At 39.5% G+C, this 18,462-nt stretch overlaps 1 protein-coding gene across 2 annotated transcripts in view; it reads right to left on the reverse strand.

Moving 5' to 3' along the window:
- The window catches only part of kremen1 (kringle containing transmembrane protein 1), a 55,718-nt gene that overhangs the window by 12,769 nt on the left and 24,487 nt on the right, over positions 1–18,462 (reverse strand). For both annotated transcript variants that reach the window (XM_043240848.1, XM_043240847.1), the window contains exons 2-3: positions 17,533–17,695; positions 8,745–8,836 (exon numbers count right to left, since the gene is read on the reverse strand). In XM_043240848.1, coding sequence (XP_043096783.1) covers positions 8,745–8,836; positions 17,533–17,695 — 255 coding nt within the window. The remainder of the gene's footprint in view (positions 1–8,744; positions 8,837–17,532; positions 17,696–18,462) is intronic.

An 18,462-nucleotide genomic window follows, 5' to 3' on the forward strand; every position in this document is an offset into this window, starting at 1 on the left:
ACAAATTTAAAAAAAAGATGCAAAATAGAATTTGCTTAAGTGATTAACTTAAACTAAAACAAATGCCAAATGGAAATAAAAAAGGACGGATAAAAAAGAAAATATAAAAATAAAAGCTACTATTAAATATGAATAAATACTAAAATAGGGTATAGAAAAATATGAAAATACGTGCGAGATGAAGAGTATTTTGATTAAGATTGTTCCGCAAAATATTTAAAATAATATACACTTTAGTATGAAACCAATTAATGCAACTTTTGAATTTCTGTCAAGCAAATCTCACACTCAAATTCCATTTACGGTGGATCTGATGCATAAATCAATTAACAGCAATAAATCACAATGCGTTAATCATAAAAGTGACCGGTCCGTGCTCTTTCCGCTCTCTCCGTCATCACAAGGCCGTCTGCCTTTCCCAAAAAATTCCTCCGCTATTCTCTTAAGCGGCGATACCGTTCGGAGCAGAAGCGACGGTCTCTGGCCTTACATCGCACATCATATCTCAGCTGCGGTGAGTCATCCGTGCTTTTCACAATTTAGATTTTCATTATTGCGGGGCTTTATGGGGGTGACGCGAGAGTGATAGACGTGTCACAAGTCCGCTGAAGCGGAGAGGCAGACATAATGGCTTTCAAAAGGCGAGAGAGAGGGAGAGAGAGACCGACAAAAGGAAGAAGGAAAGAAACACCCAGATAACAAACACAACAACATCAAACGCCGCGCTCCTTGGCAAACGCACTTGGCAGAAACGACGGATAAGCGTGTCTGAGAGGGCCTCTCTCCTTCCCTCTTTCATTCTCTCTCCGTGTTATTAAAATAAGGTAATTACAGACATAAATTCAGATGACATCTGGGGCGCGTTTTTTCCTCTTTCTTTTTTGCAGAGGATTGTGGGTGTTTCTTTTTTTTTCCAAAATACATTCATAAGTTCTTTTCTGTGCCACACCCTGCAGACTCTGCCAGGAACACTTTTAGTCGAGAGCCGAGATACACTTGAGGGAGAGGGGGTGAAATAATAAAGAGACGTCTTGTTATTGCTAATAAGACAGCCTGTCTTTCTGAATGTTTAAAGGGATAGTTCGGCCAAACATTGAAATTCTGGCATCGTTTGTGTTTTTTCACCCACATGGCATTCTTTCTTGCATAGAGCACAGCGGGAGAAAATGCAATAATGTGCAGCAATGAATGGGGATCTCGTGCTTCAAAAAGGGCGTAAAAGCACCGTGACGGTATCATAAATACTCTTTCGGAGGACCCCCGGGGGGCCGGAAGGAAAGGGGTCCGTGCAAATAAAAAAATAATAAATTAAACATAGCTAAATAGTTGCATCTACGTTTATTCACTTAGCAGACGCATCAAAAGAGCAACGCTATACAAGCGCTATAACAAGTATGCATTTCCAATTATATAATGAATAGAAGGAAAATAGAATAATAAAGCAAGCTTTTTTTGATTTTGTTAATTGTGTGATAAATAAAAGGAGGACACAGAATACAAAAGGATTAGGAAAGACCATGTTAGTTCGTTTTGGTTTAAAGAAAACAAGCGTTAAATCAATAGAAGGCAAGTCTAAAAGGGACAGTTTTGTTGAAGAATAGAATTAGAATAGAGTGGAGTGTCAAATAGAATAGTCAGTAAATGGAACGTTATTTAATAAATATGCATAATGAGTACATCTTACAGTAATATAGTGAGCAAAAGTAATATTGTAAAGAGAAATCATTACAGTACAAAAAAAAAAGGTTTAAAAAATGTAAAAAAATAAATAAATATTTATTAAGTTGAAAACTAAACTCATCAAAGGAATAATTTAAATCTTTATCTAATCTTTATCTTTATCTTTATCTAATAAGTTAATAATTGTTTTAATAATATTTTACAATATTGGTTTTCATTAAATGAACGCAGCCTTGGAGTACAAGAAAAACATAAAAAAATCAAGAATGTTAAATCATATGCGCATTATATTACATCTAGTAAATCTAGTCTACCGATTCTATTAATAATGATTCATCGGTGAATCAGACATGCATAAATACACCAGAAAGAGCTGGACCGGGGCAAAATGTCAGCATCTTCACTAAATAATGTTAAAGTTTGATTCATGGGACCTTTTTCGAATTCGCCGCATTAAAAAGAACGATCAACACAAAACACGTCATTTAAAATGGTTTTGGGTAGAGAGTATAATCACTGAATTTTATTTTTTTTTTTTTGCGCTGCTGGTATATGGATCTAGCAGTCTGAACTCATTAATGGGCTAAATACGGGTCATATAATAATAATAATAATAAGAACAGAGTTTTCCACAGGCATCTGATGGAGCCAGCTCACAGCTGAAATAACAAAAGCCCAAACAGATTAGAAAGCATTATTATTAAGGGTCTAATTTGGTGTAGACCAGTCCCAGCACAACAGAGACGTCTTCCTGTCGCAGCACAGATTCATTAACACCTCTACGCTCGTGTCAACACCTCGTTCTCTCCGGAGGATTATTGCTGCAGGTCACTTAGTTGCTGTATTGTTGATTGCGGTAGGCATTCCTGTCGCTTGATGCTTTATGATGTTGGTGGGCTGACAGTCTCAGGGAATAAATCAATTTTTATTATGCCTACGTGGGCAGATGCAAGTCATACAGAACAGTGGAAGTGATCACTAACTTCGACCAACTTCCAATTGAGTGAATATTTATGCGCTGAAAAATCACAAAAACATCTTCGCTTGATCACTAACTTCTTTTTTTAATAGCCGGCGCTCATACTGATATTTAGGATGCTCGATGACACATGAAATAATAACATAATATTATTATTTACTTACGCACGCAATCATGCAATTTAAATAATGCCGTCATTAAACACGTTTTAATAAATAACACTTTTTTTAATTTTAGTGAACAAATACTCACTCAAAAATAATGTAAACAACTTGCATTTTGAATTTAACGAACATTACTTTTTCTCAAACTTCAGTGTTAAATTGGACGGCACTTCGAAACATTATTTTGCACCAAAAACGATTTCCGGTCGCTGTCAGTACGAACGCCGCTTCAGGGAAACACGCTGCATTATGGGTAGAGGAGGCTTTTTAAACACCAGCAATTATCTAGTTTTAGTGCTGCACTTCACAGTTTGGTGTAAAACACCTATAAAACGACTATATTAAGCGTCTGGGGTTTGCCGATTTGTTGGTAAATCATTCAAAAGAGTCCTCACATCCTCTTTTTCTCTGCTTTTGGATCTGCTCGTCTGTCATTAATTCAGATACTAAAGTTGTGTTCCTGTTTTGGCAGGCTCCCCCCTGTTACAGACACACCAGAGTACATGTGTTTTGGTTTAACTTTTCTTCCCTTTTTTTTTTTTTAACATTACGACAGCTGGATCTGCTTCGGAGTCAAATTAATTTGTTGATGTTGTGGATCATTCCATAAAAAACAGACTATTAATATGCTTTCATTTTCTGCTCGGGGGAATTTGACAGCGCAGCTTTTGTTTACGAGGCAGGCGTTTTCTGACCGAGCTCTTGTTTGCGTTACGCCGCGCTTTACCCACGACCTGAGCGCCTTTCGTGCGCTTAGCATTTTGGAGATATGCACCGGGAAAGGACGAAAGTGGGAGTCAAGTCGTTGCAAACGTCTACGCACATGCTGCCTAACTTCTTGCTTTCCCATGCCGTGCATCTGTAAGGTGCCTGGCTCATTGCTCTCTGTACCTGAGGCCGCGTTACGACAACCGAAGCCGAGATCAATGCTGTTCACCGGCACGGCCTTCGGGGAGCGAACGCATGCTTAATTAAAGATCGAGGGAGGCGTCCTCAACAGAAACAGCGTAATTAAAGTGTTTTCAGCGAAACAGCAGGAATGAAGAGCGAATAGAGCTGCATCTCTCATCCCTCGCTGGACCTGCCTCGGGTCACGAGGTGCAGAAACAGCACCTGTCTTTGATCTCCCAGAACACAAGAGGGTTCGTTAACATCTGCTGCGCGGGGGAAGACAAAATCAGACATTTGAGCTCGGCGGCCGTTAATGAAGATGAAGGAGCGGGTATTAAGAACCATTACGCGCTCTTCGACGATCGTTCGTGAGATAAAAGGTATGCGGATAGAGAGGAGGGAATTCGCGCGGACATATCAGTGTGTTCATTTGAAGGGATGATGATTGAAAGAACGGCACTCGAACCGGATCAAAAACATCTTAAATGCTGACTCTGGCTCTCTCAGAAACAAAGGTACAAAAGCCGCGACCGGGACGGGACCTTTTCAAAAGACTCATTTTGTTACATTAAATAGTACTTTAATATTTTAAGAAACACTTTAAATAGCGTTTAAAGTGTACATATTTCAAGCTAATAGGTACAAAAGTGTACCTTTTGAAAAGGAACCGCCCCAGCGACCGCTTTTGTACCTTTTTTTCTGAGAGCGTGAGGGTCTATATTATTTGTTTTTGGGAATCAACCACATATAGCCCAAGCACTGAATCCCACCGATTCCCGTTTGACTCTCATGGGGTGCTTTTTCACACCGTAAACGAGTGGGATCATAAGCATGCGGCGTGACCAATGTATTGTGACTCCCGAATGAGTCGGATGTCATTAGTGACTCAAAAAGAGATTACTGCCAGGTTAAATCAGTAAAGTTACTGAGCAGTTCTTCGTCTGACGGCGCTAGGTTAACGCTACGAGTTTTGGCACTGTAAAAAATGAGCAAATTAAAATAAAGCACTACTACGTTAAAGTATTTCCTCCTTACAAGCAGTGAACGAATCATTAATGGAACACATTTTTCAAAAGTGTCAAATACTAAAAAATGCTATTTTCTTGAAACTACATAAAAAATCCCTTTTTTTGCAGCATGAATACATTATGCGTTTACCGATTACCGATTTAGACGTTTCCCGATTTCATTTAACTTTTTTTTGTTTTGCAATTGTTGTTAGTTGCTTGCTACGCTGCGATGCAAAGAGCTCATCTTTTTTAGCCTTTGTTGCTCGCCACCGTTTTTAAGGTTTGCGTCTAGTTTTGAGGCTTAGAGAGTGTTTAGCCACTTATTGTGTTTTTTAATCCTGTAAATTGTTTTGCAAGCGAAGACAGTGTTGTCTGCATATTAGACTAAGTCATCTATTGACCTTTTACACGTTCTTCTTTCTTTCCAGTAAACAAAAAAAAAAAATTAATTGCCTTAACGGCATTAATTGTTGTTTCAGTCGCTGTGACAACAATCTTTCTATTAGCGAAATAAGACATCAGCATTGCATTAAAAAACACATTTACACTGACTAAACAAAGTACGTTCGTTGAGAAGATCTTAAATGCCATTGCTGAGAAAACTAGTGCATGAAGTTGCCTTATTTCTAAACTATTTATGTTTAACGGAGAGCAAAAACCGCATGCTTGTTTGTTGATGTGTCTTCTCATCTGTTATTGTGGGACGTTAAAGAGCAAATCCAAGCATAACCAATCATCACACACACCTGTGAGCGATAGGTGAGCGTGAGCACTGATTAAGGTTGTTGTTCACTCTAAGAAAATAAACTTAGAGTACAGGAATGCAGCCGGTTCTCTTATGACTCTCACCTGACTGTTAACCATCCCAATTATTTGGCACCAAACCGACATACTGAATATTTGCTTACTATAAAAGAGCACAGAGTGAAAGTAAACACGTCCCATCATGTTAATCTGCACGCCGAGCGATCTAAATCAGTGCCAGACTGTAAAAATGCTTTTTTGAGTTACCAAAAATACAATTTCCCTCTTACTAAAATCCAAGTCTCATACGTGACCCTGGATCATGAGTTCATGAGGTTCAGTTTCTCGTGAAAGTCTGAAAGCTGAATAAATTAAACTTTGCATTCATCGATTGAAAACTGATTCGCCTGATATACAACTATTTGAAAGTCCGGAGTCTGATGGCGCAAAAAATCAAAGCATTGAAAAAAAACAACCTTCAAAGTTGTCCAAATGAAGTTCTTAGCCATGCGTATTACTATCAAAAAATGTAAATACATGATTTCTGGCATAAAAGCAAAAAATGTACCTATACAATATATGTTTGGCTATTGCTACAAATACGCCTGTGCTACATAATACACATACATTCAGTGCATAACCATTGTTTGTTTGTGGAGTGAGTGACAATTATATCTAATTCAATAGTTTTTAGTGTATCAGCGTTAACATTAAGCCCCTCCGTTGCAGATGAGAAGTCCTATGTAGTTTTGCTATTGTGAAATAATGCATAACTGTGTGTGTGTGTGCTCATAAAATAAGAGACAATAAGTCCACAGATGGTTAACATGGTAAGATATATAAGACAGGTTAGTATTATTTGGAGAACAAAACAACACCTAAACAGAACAAACAAGGGAGAAAATCTACCTCTCTCATATTTACTGGAGAGACAAGTGTCATTTTGCACTTGACAGTGTGCCTAATAGAGATCGGGGTGAGTTCAGTTCTTTCATCGCACGTAACAAATAGCGAAACAGCCTCAGGTGTGTGAACGCGTGTCGATTGTGATGCTACAATCGAGCCGAATGCTTTCTGATTTTAAAGCATAACGACCGCCTGGAGCTAAAAAGTCCAACAAATCACCTCTCTTTCATTGCCAACACTGAGGGCACGCTTGCTTTAGGGTACCACCCAAGACCCAAACCCATCTATTGATATCCAAGCCGAAATGGGAGCGTGTGGAGGGCTGTACTTGATATGGGCGATGCCCTGACGGGAATCTGGGGCATAAAAAAAATCAGATGGGTTACAAGCCGGTACACACAAACACATTTACGGTAAACCAGACTCAAATCAGTGAGCCCAGCACAGAAGACAACCGGCTGTGACAAAAGCTGTCCTAAATTTGCCTGCCATTGAAGACCGTCTCAGCCTAGAGGGGCATTAGTTGGGTGGGCTTTGTTAGCTCCACTCAGGCGCAGAGATAAGAGGCATCCAGACAGATTAATGTGTGTATGGCACTTTTGGGAAATGGGTCAGTGAGTGTAATTGTGCTGGACAGTGAGTACCGCTCTTATTTGTGCAACTGGAGATGAAGGAGGAAAATTAAGCTAAAGTCACGCATCGCAACCCTGAGACGAGCTATAAAACCTAGAGAAGCAGGCCTTAAACTAGCATGGATACATAGATGGCCATCAAGTAACAATACTAACTAGATTTGTCTGAAGAAAATGCTGTGTGAGACTTCCATGCAGTTTCAATGAGCTCTCTGTGATTTTTAGGAAAGTTTTATATGGAAGGATAAAGAAAACCCAGGATGGAAGGAATAGAAGTGCAGTCTACTTAGGACAGTGTTCATCTGTGTGGTTGAACGTTCAGCCAATGAAATCCTTAAAATTCACTACTATTCAAAAGTTTGGGTACGGTAAGTTTTTAAAATGTTTTTGAAAGATGTCTCTTATGCTCATCAAGGTTGCACGCATGCATGTGCATTCATTCATTTATTCCTTCAGCATTATTACTCCAGTTTTCGTTGTCACAAGAACTCTTCGAGAAGAACTCTTTGAGCTGATTTGATGCTCAGGAACCATTTTGGAAGCACTTTGTTTTACAATCCCGTTCCTCGTGTACATACTATAACTAGCATATCCCTAAACCTAACCCTACCCCATGGATTTTACCAGTAGTTTATTGGGTAAGTACACTGTAATTACATTGTAAGTACATGTACTGTAAAATAAAGTACAACCAACATTTTCATATTATTGTTATAAGCAATGAAAAATAGCTATGTTACAACTCTGATGCAACTTTTTTTTAGGATTTATTTGGAATGCTTTGTAAGCCTTTACTGTCACTTTTGATCAATTTAATGCATTATTGAAGACAAAATGAATTAAAATAAAACTACTTTCTATCCCATCCCTCACAGTTTTGTTTGCATCATATTATAGAATATAATATAACATGGACCCCTGAAAGAATTAAATTGGTACACCAAACATGAATTTAACCTAATTAACTGAGCTTAGTTAACATGTTAAATTGACCAACCTAATTTTTCCGTTTGCTTCTCATGAATGATATGCTGGGAGAACTTCAGATTAAGCTCTAACTACTGATTTTTCAGGTGTATGACACAGCTGTTCAGTTTTCTATTCACATTCTACCCATCTTGTGATATATGTGTCAGCTCTTGTTTACGGGGTGTGATTAGTGAGATGAAACTGAGGAGCAGGGGCTATCAGATTACACACACACACACACACACACACACACATATTCTGTTTCTCTGCCAGTACAGTAGAAAACACACTTAGCGGGATTATACAAATCTGACTGACAGGAAAATGAGTTTGCACTCGTATACACATGCACACACACACATGCCCGCGAGACACACACACACACACACACATAGAAAGACTTATTCACTAATACAAAGAAAGAAAAGAAAGAAAGAAAGAAAGAAAGAAAGAAAGAACAACTGCACTGATTATAAGAAACCATGTTGAATACAGGTTAAGACAAATTAATTATCCATCTAACGCTTCGCAGTAAACAGAATACACACACAGACTCTTGTATACGATCTCTGGGTGGAGAAGGCAAAAACATCAAGTGATGACAAGCACCACAAACCTATCTGTGCATGCTGGAACAGTGTGATTTCTGATGGAGCAATTAAAGTCCTTTCCAAAAATGCGGTTTTGCATATTAGTTTTCATAATCCAGATGATGGGAACTCGGCCTAGTTGCTCACTTAACTTGTGCTCATTGTTCGTTAAAGCTTACTTTGGCAGCTCGGGATATCACAGTATTTCCAGTAGATTCCGTCCTCGAGATCTGCGATATAACACCACGGCCGAACATCTCCGTCTGGGTTCCTGTGGAAGAAAGACAGACTGTTAAAATCACTGCGAACTAAAGCAGCTTGTGGTGATTTTAAGCGACTTTTTTTTACATCCTTACAGAAGTAGGTGGCGACAAAACACTTGTCTTTATGAGTGAATCATTGAATCATTCAGGTATAAAGGGGCATAATTTTACCTGTCTAACTGGACAACAAACAAATTAGTGTGAAAACATAACAATTCCCACACGTTCCATCCAGCAGTAAACTAAACGAACTGTTCTTTATAATTCTGACTTGTTGACAAACCAAACGATTCAAATAATCGGTGAATGAATCGTCCGTGAGTGAACAAAGATCAAAATAAATGCAAAAAAGGAGCGTGTTTTTTGATCTTGCATGCATGTCGACCTGTTATTTGGGATATGAACCTCTCACAACTTTCCAACACTATCTGAGACACTATCCAGCATGTTTAGGACATAATAAAATGCAACATACTGTGACATTAAAAGAGCGATGTATACTAATGTTAAAATGGGTTGAGTCTCATATCCTCATTTATTTGATTCAGGCTGCATTTATTTGATTTAAAATACAGTAAGTACATTTCTGCCATGTGACATAAGCTTGAGATGAGCTAAATATAACGTAGAAGCTTTAATTTCCTGTAAAGCTGCTTGGTAATGGTTGCATTGTGAAAAACGCTATACTGTTATTCACTGTTTTCTATAGCAATGTATAGTAATGTAAGCTAAATCTTTGGCACCAGTCTTCAATGCCACAGAAATCATGGTAATATGCTGCTCAAGGCACATTTCTGATTATTATCAATATTGAAAATGGCAGCGCTGCTTAGTAAGTTACATTTCTTACACTGCGCAACATTGTCTTCTTTGTTCTTTGATGAACCAAACGTTCAAAAGAGCAGCATTTATTCATTTTTTTTTATATGTTTGTAACGTTATAAACCTCACTGTCAGTTTTGATCAATTTATCCAATCCTTGCTGAGCGAAAATATCTATTTTCCCACCGAAACCGAAGACTAGTGCAGTGTCTTGCTCCTTTAAAAAAGCAGCTGAAAGACTGTCGCACTACAGAAAAAAATTTTGGTTAGTTTTACTGCAGATAATTTAGCTCGAGCGCAGCAGTCACTAAAGAGAATGCTTTTAAAGGGTTGTCCGTCAGATAGAAACACCCCCTACAGCGGGAACCTATGTGCTTTATTGAGCCTCTCTCTCTCCCAGCCCTGTCCACCCGAGCATGTCCACCTCCAGGCCGGCGTCTCTGCGCGAATGCCTGCGGAACGGCTTTGTTCCTTCCCAGACAGTGACCTGCGGAGCTCTCCGGCTTTGTCTGCTTCAAAACCCGTGTGTGCTTTAAACCCCGATGCCCAAACCCCGAAAAGCCTTCAGACAGGGTATTGATTACAAGCGCTCAGTCCGGCGAGGCGGTGATTGGTTGAGTACTTCGCGAACCGAACATGCAACATAAAAAGTCTGAGCGAATCCCGCTACGGGAGCCCGCGCCGTCAGAAACCACCATAATTGCGAGAAAAGCTATTCTTCTAGTCTTTTAGGAGTCACAATGCAACATCTCGAGCTCGACCCTGAGGCGACAGCTATCTGATTTCAGCCATTGTGAGGTGGAATCAAAAGGGCGTGCCACGGTCTTTTCTTCCCCTATCAAAAACACTTTCCAGCTTCTCTTCTTCTCTCTTTACAACAAGCAAGTGTATTGAGTGAAGCGTCTTTTCATCTGCTTTCTTTTTTGTGTCCGGAGAAACTTAACCTCGGGTTGGAGTCAGCTAAACATCTCCCATTTTCCCTCCTTTTTTTTTCTTTTCTGTTGAGGAGAATGAGATCTGGCTTGCTAACAAACCAGTCTGGCTTTGGAGCCGAGTGTGTATTTCGATCGACAACCCCCTCCAGCCTGATGGGATTTTCATTATGCCTCAGTCAAATATAATGGCTACTTTGCATAGCTTTTTTGAATAATGTATTCTCCTGTTCAGGAAAGACACCTGTTTGGAGTTGAAGTCTTCAGGGCAATTGAGGTTCAATGGAGGAGATTAGATTATAAGAGGAATCTGTCTTGTTGGCAGACACATATAAACACACTCGTACATCGTGCCAGGTTTCTATATGGCTTTATTTGATCCAGGCTGCTTTTGGGGTCATACGGCGAGCACTTAATGGAACAGTTCACTCCAAAAATTGACATTTTCTCATTGTTTACTCCTTTTCGATTTTTGAGGAACTCTTAAAATGATTGAGAACTGTGAGAGCATTTATTTCATAATGATTTTTTACAGTCTTACTATCCACTGAAAAGTGTTAAAGATGAAAAGCAATAACAACGCAGATTAATTTTCACTTATTTACCAAGGGTGCCCATATTTTGGGCCATGACTGTATATATATTCAACTCATACACTACGTTGCATATCTTCTTAATATATCAGCTTTGTCTGAAAAATAGGCAAAATTGTAATTGCTATGCGCTGACAGCTCATCTCAGCACATTCTTAAAACTGCGAACAAATTGAAAAAACTTATCTGAAATAGATCTTTTGAGTGAATCGGCTCACGAATCTCAGTGATTCGTTTTTTTTTAACTTTCAACTCATCTGCGCACAAGTCACGTGGATTGCATTTAATGGCACAGGGGTTTTTTTGAAGCTCGAAAAATGCAGTCCCCATTTAATCATACAGGTTATTTACTTCCACGAACTAATCCTTTAATTTATCCGTTTAAAAGCTAATTAATCACCTTTCTTCCCTCAAGGGTGAAAGGAGAGCAATGCAAGGGTGCAGTTCTAGACCAGATATAATAGGTGGCTTTGATCAGCAAACGCAGGCCTGTTTGCCCCCAGGATTCCTCGAGTGTGTGTATGTGTGCATGTATGTGTGTGCGTCCGGTTAAGCCTGCAGGGTCAAGCCCTTTCAGTGACTGTGAGTAAAGAATCTCAGGGCCTTTCATGTGTTACCGTAATGACGGGGACATCTTCTGTCCGGACTGGTTAATGGGATGGGGAATTACCCATGCCTCTGGTGATTTATAATCTCTTTAAAATAGATGGCAAGAGTTTAGAACGGCCCCTAGGAAACTTCAACCAATGAGATCTCTTTTTGTGATTACACTTCATACTATCTAAAATGTCATTGTCATGTAAATACACAATTTTATATGTTTATACTACGTAAACAGCGCAGAGAAAGTCTAAGACCGCATTGAAAATCTGGGTCTCAACATCTAAAAGCTTTTCTGAATTCTGAAAAACAAATTAAAGAACGAAACATGGCATAAAACGAGTCTATAATCAGATTTGTGTCACTGATCATCTGATGTCTTCGTACAGATGTTCTTGATTCCACTGAAGCGCGAGGCAAAATGGTAATAGACATTCTGAAATTATCATTCTGACAATAAAATTGGTACAGTAAATATTTGTATTAAAATCAAAAGGAGCATGTCCTCTGGAAATTGCTTTCTTTTTTCATTTTCAAATGTTGTGATGATATGGAGAGCAAACGGAGCCTCATGCTTCTCAGATATTTCCCCTGAGCAAAATGTCATGTTTCTCCTCTAACGTTTCAGAACAGATCTCAACTTTGCTGAGATCTGATTGAGATAACAGCAATCAAAATCCAATAATATGGACTCTCATCGAATTCCTCCAAGAACAAATTAATGCCAATTAAAGGCATATTTCAGCCAAAAATAAATGATCACCTTCAAGTCATTCCAAACCAGTGCAACTTTCTTTCTCCTGCAGAACACAAAGGAAGATATTTTGAAGAATGCTGGTGAGCAAATCATTCTGTATTAACAAGAACGCAATTCATTTCTCAGAAATATCCGCTTCAAAATCAAAATCCAGTCCTTTTCATTTTGGGGCGAATCATTCTTTTTTTCCAGTAACTTATATATACGTATTGTTTGCGAAAATAATGAACCAACCTGGTCTCATAAAAATATGACTTGCACAACTTTTTTGTGCATCACATTTTTTATGTACCTCACTGCACGTTTTTAGAGAAATGTCTACTGAGTGCCGCTAAAACACAGATTCAATACATGAACCCTGGCACATTTTATTTCGTTGATATAGATATGTATTGAGGCGGTCCAGAAGTGAAATATACATCGACTGACGCTAAAAGTTAACGCTCAATCGTGCTGGATATATACCCTACACCAAATCCAACCCTAAACCTACCCGATAACGCAAAACTGATATAAAAACACATTTGAAGATGCAACCGTGTTATTTGAGCTTCCTTTTACACGCTTTTTTGTCGAACCGTAGTTCGTAGTAAAACGTTCACCAGAGTACGTTTATGCCATGAGACCAGGTAGGAATTAACACCCGAGACAAAGCTCGTTAACAACTAAGGATCATCGTTACAGTTACTTCTGAGAAACACAGATATCTTCCGAGTAAAGATCGAGAATAAAAGCTGACATTGGTATGCATTGCAGCAGGAGATAAACATGTGTACTTAAGGTTAAAAATGTTCTGTGCAGTTTTCACAAACAAAAATAGAAGGCTTTTTGTGGTGACCACAAATATCATTGCGACACTAAATCTGGTGTGTAAGAACAATGTGTCGAGCCGTTACGGTTTATTGCAACACTCTCTCGCTCCTTTTCGCTTTTCTCTCTCTCTCTCTCTAATTTGTTTCAGCATTACTGGCCATCTGAACTGAGAGAAAACCAGCTGTTCTTGCCTGGCCTGCGTTCAAACGCTTCTCTTTAATAACCGCTTTCCATGCACCATAATCATAAAATTTATGATAAACTTTTAAAATTCTGGCTCAGAGCTATTCATAAAAAAAATGGGATTCTTTAACAACAAAAGCGTGTAAAATCTATAGTAGGGTAAGACTGAAAATAGCTTTTTCCTCAACGCCGACCTCAGCCACACTATTAGCCCGCTGCAGCTAACCAGTATCCAAAGCAAATACGAGCGAGGGAAATTTGCCTAATATGCTCAGAGCCTTGCTCAGTCAACATGGCAAACATATGCTGCGGCAGGCATTAGACTGAGCCTGAGATCTACTACTAAATCGAATAAAGGATGATAGCGTTTTTTAACGTAGCTAACATAGTTATTTTACATCTCTGTAAGTGGACTGAAGGAGTTGGGACTGCTTGGAGCTGCTAGGATGAACTCTTTCGACGTACAGAGATGCCCGTCCAACCCTTTTGAGAGACGGAGTCTATTGTATCTATATCCCACACAGCCGCTCTCGATTCAACCACAACAATTCAAGCCCGCTTCGCTGAACTGACATCTGAAAGTGGATAACAAACCATTCAATTTCACAGCCAAGTAAACAACGGTGTAAACAGAAAACGCACAAACGTTTAACGCTTGCTTGCACTTTCTCTTAAGCTAAAGTCTTGACAGATTGAGGATGGAAAATTAAACATCTCTTGGAAGCAACATGCAACACACACACACACACACACACACACAAATCTGGCTAAAACTCTCAGGACTTTTAAAGTCAACATGGAACGATTTCACAACCCATTTTACTTCAGTAATGTTGACCAGGCCCTCAATATCCCAACATACACAGAACTATTTAACAAATTCAGAAAATAAATGGCCAAAACATAAAATATCCCTACAAAGAGTGGATCCATAATACTTTGTTGGTAATACTACCATTGCTTTACACCGACTCCATTGACACCAATGAATACTTTGATTGGCACAAGGTAGCTTTCGGCTGCCATATTTATGTAACACAGTATTGACATGGTATTTCAAAGAATACTAGAGTAATACCATGGCACACTCTCAGAAATAAAGGTACAAAAGCTGTCACTTTTCAAAAGGTACACTTTTGTACCTATTAGGTTCAAATATGTACACTTTAAAGTACCAAAATGGACCCTTTAGGTACAAACATGTACCTTTTGAAAAGGTACTGCCCCGGTGACAGCTTTTGTACCTTTATTTCTGGGAGTGCAAAGGTCAAAAAAAGACAGAATACAAGCACTTGCAAAATAAACAGTAAAAATGTTGGAATCTACTAATGGGATTTACTCAAAACCCCAATTAAGCATCGCTATTAGTGTACTATTAAAAGTTAAGCGAGATTTGTGATTGCTCTAGCCGAAAAACGGCTATGTATAACAGGTCTGAGAGGAAGCTGATGAGTTGTAGACCTTTTCCGTCCGTTTCTTCATAGCTGCTTTTATTCATGATTAACAGGACGCTTCCTCTCAGCCCCATCTCTCAATGTTTTCATAGCTATTTTACGGCACACCATAAAGATGAAATGTGAGGGATATTAGCACTTGGCACCTCCATTTCTCTCTCGCTCTCTGTCTCTGGCTCTCTCTTAACACGCCAAGCCTGCAGTTCCTCCTTTTAAATCAAACGGCGTGTAGACAAGAAAACAAAGAGATGCAAACAGCTTATGACATCATTTAAAAAACACACACTTGCGGCTTTCCAGAGGCATTCCTCTCTCGCACTTAACAGAAACACGCTCTGCACAAATAACACTTTAAAACATACACCTGTCTCCTTTTCCCAGACTCTTGTTAACTCCTATGCTTTTGATCAGGAGGGAACTTCATGTCATATGTACAGACAGAGACGTCAAAAATCTGTTATGATACCGAAAGGCATTCTTATATCCACAGCCAGCAGACATAACACCATGCAACCGTGTGCCTAAAATCAACACTGGTGTCCCTGACCGTGATCTCCGTCTTTGCACTTAATCTCTGTCTGCCGCTCTGAATCCGGCTTTCACTTCCCATATCATACAGTCTGCTGGACCTAAACGCACACACGGAAAGAGCGAGCGGCAAAAAACGGGGACGTAAAAATCTAATTTCTGTCACGTACTCAACCTCACGCGCATTCTACGAATCAAAAAATAAAAGCGCAGAAAGCGAAAAAGGGGAATTTCTCCAGCCTGGTCGAACTGTTTAGTGGGTTTTAAAATAGCGTTGGGGGCTTTTTACGGACATAGAAGAGAAAAAAACACCATCAAAGACATAGATAGATACATAGATTATCCGTTTAAATCTGTCTCGTTTGAGGGCGGTGTGGCAGTGTTTTGCTACATAACTCCATTGGAGCTTCACGGACAAAGAAAAACCGTATGGGATTCGCGAAATAAAGAAGCGTAAAGTATCCCACGATTTTCTTTTTTGTGCGAACTATCCCTTTAAGGGTTTAAAAGAGTACAGCAGCAGTATGCTCTTAAATGCCATCTCTCATCTCCTACTTTGAGCCTTCTGATCCCACTCCAGCTACTATCGTCAGTCCGAGGAGTGACATAACAGCTGAGGAAACTGTGAGAAACTCTCAACTCCAACGGACTCACAAAACACTGCCGCTCGGGCCAGCAAAAGGGGATTTTTCGATGAAACTGACAAACTTTGTAAACCAGGGGGACCGAAAGCCCCAGCATATTGTAATCTATCTGTGATCAGGACACAGGCCTGTGACAGCAATGTTTTATTTCTTGCATTGCGGGTTAGCGCGTGCGTCTAGAATAAATGCGAGCGAGAGGCTGCCGGTCATCCGGCTGTTGCCCTGCTGCGTTTCTTTTCAGGACAGAGGGATTTGGGGCGACTTTGCAAACGTAAACTCTTCAAGCCCCGTCGGGTCCACATAATGACAGGCACAAAAAATAAACCTACGCTCGGTCCAAAACTGCCCTGTGACGTTCCGAGAAACTACACGAAACATATTTAGAATAATTTAGTATGGTGGTTTGAAGACCGAATCTGTTTTCCGGACGCTTACACAGTAGATATAAATACAGTTTGCGGTCAAAGACGAAGACACTCTCGGCTGAATAAAACATTGTTGAGGATGTGAATGTTTTAGACACCGTGACACTCTGACACTGAAGAATGTGTCAATAAAATTCTTAACACGTCGCCAAAAATCACACAATGTCTCTTACAATTTCGCAAGAACGTCCCTCTTGGTTGTTTTCACTTAAAACGCATTCTCTTATTTAAAGGAACAGTCCCCTGAATCATTCTGCAGATTATTTCTGGTCTCCCGCTCCTTAAAAGATTACATTGTCTTCATCTTAGCGTGAAGAACATTCTAAAGGACCGTTTTTGTCTTCTGTGGAACTGAAAGGGATGTCCATAAAGTTCCACTAATATGAATAATGAATATATATCTAAGTATGAACAACATAAAATCTAAAATACTTTTTCTTCAGTAGAAAGAACAATGGAAATGTTACAGCTTCTTTATAAAGTGACTCATTTTACACACACGCACGAACATGCTTGACATATAAGTCAAATAATGCTGACATTTTCAGCATTTTGGAGCACAGGGAAGATTCTGGATAAATCCTAACCATAAAGACCTTTATGTGTGTGCGGTTACAGTTTATCTTGATAGTGCGCTTCAGACTTTCTACTAACCGTAAGTAACTTTATGTCTCAAAGTATGATGGAGTTAGGGTAGGTTTGGGGTTAGCAGAAAAAGTTGGCATATCCTTGGAAAGTTTCTGATAGTCAGGATGTTTTATGTTGATATTCAATAGACAGCTGACATGTAGCTGCGAAGTTAGTGTAATATCTAAAGCGGACTATTGAAATAAAGTGTTATGAGAGTACTAATGTTATTTTTGTGGACCTTTTGCAATCCTAAACATCTGCAAATTGGTATTCATCATGCAAAACTCCACTATTACTTCGCTGTCCTTCAGTTTTTGCCTGACCTGCAGAAGTTGTGCGGCCCAAGGCCTCCTTCTCCGTTGGGGTATTTGATGGTGTTGTACGGATGCTGGAAAGTCTCGTTCCAGAAGAGGCACGGTCTTCCTCCTTCCAGGCTCGTCTGGTTCTGTCGACCCCTGTAGTCCTCTCCGTTCGCCGTGTAACACTCTGAGAGACACGAGAGAAAAAATCAGTCTAGTCATCTTTTGAGTTTCTAAATCGTCATTGTCAGATGTTATTGCATCTGCCCCAGGATGAGTCATAACGCCGCGGGTGGAATAATTATAACGGAAGAAATAAATCAATTACGATTCAGGTTAGTCATTCCAAAATCACATTCGCATGGTATGACCTGACTAATTCCCTAAGCGTGCCACGTTCGAGCGAAAAGACGATCGTGCCACCGAAGCCCTAGCAGAAAGCTAAACTGCAAAAAGAAACAAAAATCCTGGAAGGCGACCATATGGACCCTTTTCTCGACCAAAAACAACAGAGACCCAGGACTTACGCGCAGTCAAAATAAACAAGAGGGTAACTATTCCATCAAAGGGTATCTGCCGGTATTTCTAAGCTCCAGACTTCAAAGCATCTCATTTGGACTGAGTTCTGGATTGAATGATGGAAGCCGGGGATGTGGCGAGAGCGTGGATTAAACGCTGGCTTTCATATCTGAGGTAACTCAGAATCTGATAACATCTCCGTTCTGATCTGCTCTCCGAAAGCCAATAAAATGAAAATGTGCAAAAATAGCATCTCATATGAATATTAATAATAATATGTAACCTAGATTTCGCATTTGGCGGCAACAGCGTTCTGGGAGATTACTTACAGTTTTGAATTTTTTGACAAAATTAGGAGCCAAAATTCTGGTCTCCATATATTCTACACTTAAAAAGAATTTTCAGAATTTTCAAAATTACACCACAAAAGGAGGT

Source organism: Puntigrus tetrazona, chromosome 5, assembly GCF_018831695.1.
Source record: "Puntigrus tetrazona isolate hp1 chromosome 5, ASM1883169v1, whole genome shotgun sequence".
Taxonomy (NCBI): Eukaryota; Metazoa; Chordata; class Actinopteri; order Cypriniformes; family Cyprinidae; genus Puntigrus; species Puntigrus tetrazona.